Genomic DNA, 10175 nt, shown 5'->3' with positions numbered 1-10175 from the left:
GATATTGATTCTTCCTATCCATGAGCATGGTATGTTCTTCCATTTGTTTGTGTCCTCTTTTATTTCACTGAGCAGTGGTTTGTAGTTCTCCTTCTGCAAACCTCCTTCCTAATATGCTCTCATATATGATGATCTTGCTTCTTACTTCTTTGAGAAAACTGAAGCAATCAGAAGAGATTTTCCAACTTTATACTCCATTTCTACCCACATCTGCATATATTGCTTCTCCTTGGATTTCACAGTTCGTTGAACTCATAATCAAAGCTCCCACCTAACATGCTGTGCAAAAATCCCATCCCCTCTCACCTACTCAAGGATATCACTTCAGCAGTGCTACACTTTATGTAGAGAGAATCAGTTCAAAATTGACTTGAATCTATATGCTATTTTAATTCAATATTTATTGAGTACATAGTCAATGCTTATCACTCTGCTACAGTTCCACAGATGAAAATTCATTAAAAAAAATATTTACAATATGAGTGTGGAAGTGAGTGGAATTACGTAGACAGAATAACAATGTAAAACAGTATTTATAAATCATAGTAGCAAAACACATATGCTAAATAAAAGTACAAGTGGTAGGATTTAGAAAGAGAAAGATTCATCTAGAAGCTGAATATGCAGGAGGATATCTGAGAAAGAGTTGTAGAAGTTGAATTTGAGTTGAGACTTTAAAGTATAAGAGTTCTGATAGACAAAATTAATGAGAATGTAGCCTAGGTAAAAAAGACAATATGAAGAAGTAAATAGAAAGAACTGAACCGAAAGCATACAAGAAATAAAGGCAACAATAAAGAATTCTGCATTGCTAACCTACAATGCTTGATGTGGTTAAAAAAAAAAAAGAGAGAGAGACTGGTATTGTTGTTTGGAGCCAGATCAAGGTTAAGTAATTCATGGATTAAGTAGAATTTTCTGTTTAGGCAACAGGAGACATAGCTGGTTATTGAGGACAGTAGGGATACATTCTGACTTGTATTGTTCAAAAGTATCTAACAGTAGAGAGAAAGATAGTAAAGGAAACAAAGCTATCTAAGTGACTAGGAATGGCAAAGTAATAAATGAAGACTATGAATATTTGCCTAGAAAGATGGCCAAAAACTTGGTGAAAGCATAATGACACTAAATGAGTAGTAGTAATAAAATGAATTAAGTACAACAGAAGTACCACAAGTTCGGGAAGAAGATATTATTTGTCTTTGATTATACTTAGTTTAAAATATTGGCAACAAATAGCCAGGGAGAAAGTGAGAATTTGGGTCTATCTTTGAAGTCTATCTGGAAGTCACAAGCATAAAGTTGGTCACTGAAACCTAAAGAATAAAGAAGCATTCCCTTAAAAAGAATGTTTGGGATACAAATAAAAAACCCAGAGAACTTCTTCATGTGAAAATCAAACAGAAGAGATATCAGCGATAAGAACCACCACCAAGAAAAACTGTGAAATAATAAAGTACATAGGTGAAGAACCTAGAAAGTCTCACAAAACCTAAGGAAGAAGAGTAGTCTACAGAAGCAAGCAGGGAAATCAATGTTAAATTCATTGAGAAATAAACATGGAAGCCAGTAAAGTGCACTAGTCTTCCTAATAGGATCTATTGAGGGTGTTAAAAAGCATTTGAGTGGAGCAGTGAAGACAAAGGTGAATATAATTAGGGGTTGGAACAGAAAGAGGAAACAGGAAAGGTTTCTCACAGAAAATAGATTCGGTTATAGTATATAAAGAATGAGGGTAGAGATTTGATCTAATTCATTTAGTCTCTACCTTAACGCAGGTGTATTCACACAGTGAGTCAAATTTATTATTTTCCCATGTAATCCCTGGAGCCCAGTTGCACCTTTTCACTGTGTCAATCCAAAGTAGAAAGTCCAAATACTACGGATCCCATCTTTCTACTCTCTTTATTTGACATATCTGGAAGATGGAGAGTGAACATTGAAAAGAGGGGGGTAGTGATATGGAGAGCTAAGAAATGCAAAACGGGGGAAAAAATGATCTGAAAGCCCAGACCTCGAACATGGTTCTGAGGGTTAGGAGGAGATCTGTTAGTTGAAAATAGCAAAATATACAAAGTCAAGTTAGCTTTTAGTTTATTAGACTTATCCTGCATGAGGATTTGTATATATGCAGAGTAATGAAAAGGAGATGATTAAACAGTTTATTATATTAGGTGAAATGGTAAATATTGATTCTGCTAACAGATCGTGAAGAACCATGAAGAACTTACAATATGAACACTAAAATTTAAAATTTGGCAGACTGTGAAAGCAATACTAATTATCATAGTTATCTATTTGAACTGCTGAGCATTTATGCTTCATTGCATGCAACACTATAATGACTATGAATATAGTTAAAAGCATATCAGATTAATTTTGTTAGAAAACTTATTTGAATACAGCAAAAAATTTTGTACTTGAACCATTAGTCTTCACCCAGTGACTTTAGTGAAGCATAGCCATTGGCTTATGTAACATTATCATTAGTTTGGAAATTAGACTGAAGTAGGAAGACCACTCGTATCTTAGGGAAGCAAATAAGCAAGTGAGAACACAGACATGTAAACACGGTATCTGATCTATATTCCTCAGCATTATCATAAAATAAAGCTATCTTTTTGATTAAAAGAGAGAAGCTGTCACCGGGCGTGGTGGCTCACGCCTATACTCCCAGCACTTTGGGAGGCTGAGACAGGTGGATCACAAGGTAAAGAGATGGAGACCATCCTCCCCAACATGGTGAAACCCCATCTCTACTAAACATACAAAAAAGTTAGCTGGGCATGGTGGTGTGCGCCTGTAGTCCCAGCTACTCAGGAGGCTGAGGCAGGAGAATCGCTTGAACCCAGGAGGCAGAAGTTGCAGTGAGCTGAGATAGTGCCACTGCACTCCAGCCTGGCAACAGTGTGAGACTCTGTCTCAAAAATAAATAAATAAAAAGAGAGAAGCTGTCATTTCACAAATCAAAACTAATCCAGTTGATGAAGATTCCCCTGACACAGATCTACTTTGTTCTGTTTTTAAGGGATCTTTTTATTACCTTGATATGATTTGGCTCTGCATTCCCAGCCAAATCTCATGTTGAATTGTAATCCCCAGTGTTGGCGTAGAAACCTGGAGGGAGGTGACTGAACATGGGGGCAGGTTTTTCCCTTGCTGTTCTCATGATAATGAGTGAGTTATCATGAGATCTGATTGTTTGAAAGGGTTTAGCACATCCCCCTTCACTCTCTCTTCCTCTTGCTCTGGCCAGGTAAGACATGCCTCCTTCCTCTTTGGTTTCCACCATGATTGTAAGTTTCCTGAGGCCTCTTCAGCCATGCTTCCTGTACAGCTTGGCTGTGAGAACTGTGAGCCAATTAAACCTGTTTCTTTATAAATTACCCAGTCTCAGGTAGTTCTTTATTGCAGTGTGAGAATGGACTCATATGGCCCTTATCAAAGTTGTAAAGGAGGAAATGTTGCAAAAGAGATTGTTATTAAAATATGAATATACCTTCTCTATAAAATGCAAGGTAACAGTTTACAAGTAGTGGGTAGCTTTGAGACATCAAAACTTCTAAGTCACTTGATTTAGAAATAGTCAAGAAATAGGTATCAATGTATTACTAAGAAGTAGTAAGAGGGAGTCTAACAGGATAAAAATTAATTCATAGTAAAACTGAAATTTATTTCACCACTTATCTTGTTTTCTGAATGGCGGTAGAGTATTATGTTGAGGCTTTGGTCTCTGCAACAAGAGTGCTTTACCTCCAACTGTTTTAGTAATTTCAGGCTATGTGAGTGTGGCAGAGAATAGTTAAATGTGCATCAATCTTGTTTCCTCTTTCTAGGTAAATAAAAATATGACATTCCCCAGTTGTCTTCCAGTTAGATTGGAGCCATATTTGTGTCTTCTAGCCAATATAATGTAGAGAGTAATTGGTGTGTGCCACTCCTTGACCTGATGCTTACAGCATCCTGACAACCTTCTACTCTCTGTACACTTATCAGCCATCTGGGTACAGGGGATCCATCAGACTCCTCACCCCTTGGGATAGCAGAAGCCCAAAATGGAAAGAGCCTGAAACAGCACCTGGGAAGTCAACCACTGATAATCCAACTGGACTGTGATATCAGGGAAAAAATGGGTTATTATTGTATTGAGTCCTGAGATATCAAGGTTATTTGTTACATATGAGTGGTGATGGGTACATGACTAAAGCTCTCATTGCACGCTTTTCCTCATCCCCAAAATGGGGATAATAATAGAAACTACCTCATCAGGTTGTTGGGGGGCTTAAATGAGGTGATATAAAGTTCTGAAAATATTGCTGACACATAGTAACTATTTTTATTATCATAATATTTTTTATCATTTTATCATTTAAGCTTAATCATCCGTTTAGTACAACAGAGTTTCTATTGTTATCCTGTCTTAATGTATATACACTGTAAGCAATTTGGTGCTGTTTATTTTCATATTAGAAGGGTTTTCTCTTTCTTGCTTTTATTTTTGGGTGGTACATGACTCGGTTGTAGTTTTGTCATCTCTTGATGTCTCCTGGAGAAGTTTTTCAATTGTTTGTTTGGTAAGTTCTCTAATTCACCTGAAAGCACAATCTCCAACAGATACGGAAACACTAATCATAAGAAATAAGGATTTTCTACATTGATCTTTTTGTTTCTGTAAAATATAAATATCACCCTCTGAAGCAATGTACATCCACATTGAATTTGCTACCTAATCATCGATCAATTTACAATTTAGACAAGCAATTTTTATGAAATATACTAATTTGCATAGCTTTTAGGGGCTGTTTTGCTTTGTAACATCATTGGAATTTAGGACGCATTTTCACAAATGTGTGCAAGTATATGATTTAGGAAACACATGTAAATAAATCATGCTGACCTCCCTTAGAGTGAAAACAGAACAATAGAGAAAGGTGATTAGAAGTTGGCAACCAGTTTGCAACCATTACAAGTTATTACCAATAGAGGTCTTTTTTCCTCATTAGTTTTGTTTACATAAATAGCTCTAAACCAAACAACCACTGTTTGCTATCTTATTTGTATAGCTGTCGGATCAACCATTGTATAGTCAATAGCATTATGCTGCTGCCTTTGTGATCTATAGTCAAATAACTCACATTGATCATGTATTGGACTTAGCAAGACAGTGCAAACACGGCTGTGCTATTTTATTTATATGTTTCCAGGTTATGTTTCAGAGAGTAAATTAGAACTTTCAGAAATCCTTTAGAAATACGAAATTGTATAAGCACCTTTCCATACACATAAGTTATCTGAGATATCATTTTACAAAATGGGATGATATTTCATTCTCAATTTTAGTAATAAAATTGCTTCTTAAATTAGACATGTACAAAAATGCCTTTTAACCAACAACTAGAACCACAGTAATGAGGAAAAAATTATTCTTTCCCTATGTGGCACATGAAAAAAACAAGAACTTCACTCACTTTTTATGCTTGAAGATTGAAAAGCTGACACAGCTACTTACCATGCCAGACAGCCCCTCTTGTCAGCAGGACATATGCTTGACATATTTAGAATGGTGATAATTTGTGTCACATCATTCATCCTATTACCCCTGTTTCTTTGGCCTAGTAAAATGCAGTGTGAGCTGGTTTGCAGAGATTAGGCTGTTGCTTATGGCTGCTTATGTGAATTTCTTCCGAATCGTTTGCTTAGTGCTAGACTACTTACTGGCCTCAAAGTTTCAGTGTGTTCTCTTACAAGAAGATAGAGCAGTGAGGCAATGCTTTTTTATTGCATTTTTGCTCTATTTTTGGTATTTTAATGAAGTCCATATTTTAAATTCATCAAAATTCATTCTTTCTCATGTACAGTGCTGCAAGTTTTGATAAATGTGTATTGTCGTTTAACCAATATCATTCATAAGATATAGAACAGGATCATTATCCCAAAATATCCCCTTTGCACCTCTACAGTCAACCCATTGCCCTGCTGACAATTTTGGTGATCACTGATTGGTTTTTATCTCAATGGTTTTGTCTTTTCCAGTATGTCATATACATGAAATAATCCAGGGTTTAGTATTTTTAGTCTGACATCTTTTATTTAGCATAATGTAATTGAGATTCATCTATATTATTATTAGTATTAGATAGTTCATCTATATTATTGTTAGTATTAGGTAGTTCTCCCTTTTTGATTACTGATTAATAATCCATTCTATGAACATACCTTACTTTGTTCATTCATTTCACAAGTAACATACATTTGAGTTGTTTCTAGTTTGGGGTTACGATGCATTAAGTCTCTATAAATATTTATATACAGCTTTTGTGTAAATATAGGTTATCATTTTACTTAGGTAAATATGAGATTGCTGGGTTATGTGGTAAGTGGATATTTTACTTTATGATAAATTGTCAAACTATTTTCCAAAGTGTCTGCATTCTTTTATAATCCTACCACCAATATATCAATCTTCCAGCTACTCTACCTTCTCCCCTGCAGTTGGTATTTTCAGCTTTTAATTTAATTTTATTTTTAGACATTTGAGTATATACATAGTGGTAGCTATTGTACAATTATTTTAATTTGCATTTTCTAATTATTATTGATTTTTTTCATTGTGCTTATTGGCTAGTCATACATGTTATCTGCAGAGAAATTCTGTTCAATCTTCTGCCAACTGTTATTAGGTTGTTTTCTTATTATTGAGCTTTGGAAGAGAGAGAGAGAGACGGAGTGTGTGTGTGTGCGTGCATGTGTGAGCATATGTATGTATTCTGCATACAAGTCTGTTATCAGATATATGATTTGTATATCATTTCTCCTAGTCTATAATTTCTCTTTGCATTCTCTTATTACTGCTTTTCAAATAACAGAATTTCAAGGAAAAAAATCTTACATTTGATAAAATCAAATCTCAATGTATTCTTTCATAAATCCTGCTTTGGGAGTTCTATCTAAGAAATCTATTACTGACTCAATTTAGCCTATACTTCTTCTAGAAATTTTAAAGTTTTAGATTTGTAGTTTATTTTTGCTTAATTTCCATATAGGTTACAAGGTATGACTCAAGGTTGATCATTTTGCACACAAATGTTAAATTGTTCCAGTACCATTTGTTGAGATTACTCACATTTCTCCATTGAATTATCTTTGTACCTCCGTCAAAAATGAATTGACCAAGTATCTACGGGTATATTTTTGTACCCTTATGTTTTGTTAATCTGTACGCCTGTCCTTTCTATAAATTATGCTATTTCGATGACAGTAAATCTTGAAATCTTGTAGCATAAATTTTAATGCTTTGTTCTTTTATTTTTTAGATTCCTTTAGATTCTAGGTCCTTTTTATTTCCATGTAAATTTTAGAAATAGCTTTTCAGTGCCTAAAGAATCCTACTAGGATATTAATTGGAATTATGTTAAATTAATAAACAGGGGGATACTGACATTTTAACTACTGAGTCTTCTAATTCACAAATATGGTAGGTATATATGCATTTATTTTATTTTATTTTTTTAATTTTCATGAGCTCCCAGCATATAGCTCTTCTACATATGTTGTTCAATTTATATCTGTCTCATAGGTTTGATGCTATTTTACATGGTATTATTTACTGTAATTTTCTATTATCCCTTGCTAGCAATCAATCAAATATGATTAATTTTTATATGTTAAACTTGTATCATATGACCTTGCTAAACAGTCAGAGGAAACTAAAAAGAAACAAATAACAAATACCAAATTAGAAATCTATCAAATTATAAACATCAGCAAGGCAGCAGAGGATATCACCACAAACCCTATAGAGTTAAAGGATAATAAAAGAAAACTATGAACAACTCTATGCCCATATTGACAACTTAGATGAAATAGACAAGTTCCTTCAAAGGTACAAACTTTCAAAGCTCACTCAAGAAGAAACATATAATCTGAATATCCCTATATATATAGAAGAATTGAATTTGTGATTTAAAAACTTTCCCACACAAAAAAGCTAGGCCTAGGTAGCTTCCTTGAAGATTCTACCAAATGTTTAGGGAAGAAATAAAACTAATTCTCCATAAACCCTTCTAAAAACAGAAGTTTTCCAACTAATTTATGAAGCTGGAATTACCCTAATCCAAAAATCATGCAAATACATTAAAGAAAAAAATGTAGAACAACATTCCTTATGAATATAGATGCAAAATTACTAACAACTAAAATCCAGCAATATATAAAAGGATAATATATCATGATGATGCCAGGCTAGTTTTGCATTTAAGAATCAATTAATCCAGGTCACCCTATCTGTACAGTAAGGGAAAAAATACCCTATCATTTCAATAGATGCCCAAAAAGCATTTAACAAAAAAGCAATACCCATTCATTATTTAAAATACAACCCTTGGCAATATAATAATAGAGGGCAATTTCTTCAACCTAATGAATGATTTTGTTCCCAAAACACGAACATATCATAACAGAAGTAGTATAACTTCTCTCACCATTTCTATTCAATAATATACTGAAGTTTGTAACCAGTGCATTAAGGGACTTTAACGAAGGTTAGGAACACAAATTAGAAAGAATGACATAAGTAAAACGGTTTCTGTTTGTAAACAACAATTGTCTACACAGAAAATTGTTTTTAAAACTATCAAAAACCCACCAGAATTAGTAAGCAATTATATTGAAAATTTATTTAATAAATGGGACTGACAACATTGTCACTTCATAATTTTCATTTTGCCTATTAATATCTCATAAGATTTTACAACTATTTCAAAAAGAAAAAGCAAAATTTTCTATAATTTAGATGTAATAAGGTGGAAGTTGTGGACCAACCATGTAGTCTGAGAAAATATTACATGGACTGAGGTGCCGGTATTTACTTATTATTTTATTTTATTGAGTCAGAGTCGTACTCTGTCATCCAGGCTGGAGTGCAACAGCTCCATCTCCACTCACTTCAACCTCGCCTCCCACGTTCAAGCAATTCTGCCTCAGCCTCCTGAGTCGCTAGGACCACAGGTGCCCGGCATCACACCCGGCTAATTTTTGTATTTTTAATAGAGATGGGGTTCCACCATGTTGGCCAGACTGGTCTTGAACTCCTGACCTCAAGTGATCCACCTGCCTTGGCCTCCCAAAGAGCTGGGATTACAGGCGTGAGCCACCGCACCCTGCCAAGTCAAGTCTGAGGTTTATATTATAAGACTGTATATGGTTTGGGGGTTTTGTTTTTTAAAGTTATGAGGCCATTTGCTTTTGTCCTAGACTAACTACGTGGCTGCGCCTGGTCACGCCTTGGGAGGCTGAGGCTATGGAGTTCCATCCATCAACCTTGGAAGAGCTGTCTTGGAGGCAGACAGCGCCAGAGCCCCACATACCACCGGACCTGAACCTAGAGCAAGCCTGGGCAGGGCACTGGATAACTTTCCTGTGCTGAGCCGCTGCTCCTGCTAATGTCTTCAGTTCTACAGGAGCTCTGCTATGCGCTGGCTGCTGCACTGCACCTCCATCGGGCACCGAGCCCTCCCCGGAGATGAGAGGGGCCACAAACTCTCTCGAGACTACCATGTCTGGGAATCAATGGCTGAAACTACAAACAGGCTCCAATCACCTCAAGATGACGCAGATGCTACCAGTGGAGGGGTCCAAAGTGGCCTGAGTCAGCCTTGGAGATACCAGCGCCTACAGAAGTGGAAGGACACACATCCAGGGCGCCCTCTACAGTCCAGGCCTCCCAGGAAGATGCTGAAAACCCCAGATGCCGTCAGGAAGCGACCAGAAAGGAGAGTAACCCAAACCTGTCTCCTGGACTTCAGCACGATCCACTTCAACTGCTGCTCTAGAAGGAGCCCAAGGCACCCCAGTTCAGGCCCTCATGCTGTCCCTGAGGACTTTTGCAACTAGAACTGTACCCTGCACGCATAAGAGTCTTGAGGTGTATGCTGTGGAGATCATTCGTTATTAATTTGTTCTTTCTCTCCTCAACGTCCTAAACATTTTTCATTCAGAAAAACTCTTCATGTAATGAGTAATACGAAATGAGTAATAGGCAATGTAGAACTCTTCCTTTAGATCTACTCAAAATTGCTGTGTTTCTTCCACTTCAATAAAGCCATTCCCTTAGTCTCAAAAAAAAGTAATGAGATGTGTGTGTGTGTGTGTGTGTACTCAATACATGTATATCTCCC

At 35.9% G+C, this 10175-nt stretch overlaps 1 protein-coding gene across 1 annotated transcript in view; it reads right to left on the bottom strand.

Annotated features, from left to right (window-relative positions):
* LOC105551939 (low-density lipoprotein receptor-related protein 1B-like) overlaps window positions 1-9555 on the bottom strand; it is a 411008-nt gene extending 401453 nt beyond the window's left edge. Inside the window, exon 1 of the mRNA XM_011997389.1 lies at window positions 9366-9555. Within this exon, the coding sequence (XP_011852779.1) occupies window positions 9366-9555 (190 nt within the window). The remainder of the gene's footprint in view (window positions 1-9365) is intronic.
* Between the last annotated feature and the right edge of the window lie 620 nt (window positions 9556-10175).

The sequence above is a fragment of the Mandrillus leucophaeus genome, unplaced genomic scaffold, assembly GCF_000951045.1.
Source record: "Mandrillus leucophaeus isolate KB7577 unplaced genomic scaffold, Mleu.le_1.0 Scaffold539, whole genome shotgun sequence".
NCBI classification, from domain to species: domain Eukaryota; kingdom Metazoa; phylum Chordata; class Mammalia; order Primates; family Cercopithecidae; genus Mandrillus; species Mandrillus leucophaeus.
This window is presented reverse-complemented; position numbering and strand designations above follow the sequence as displayed.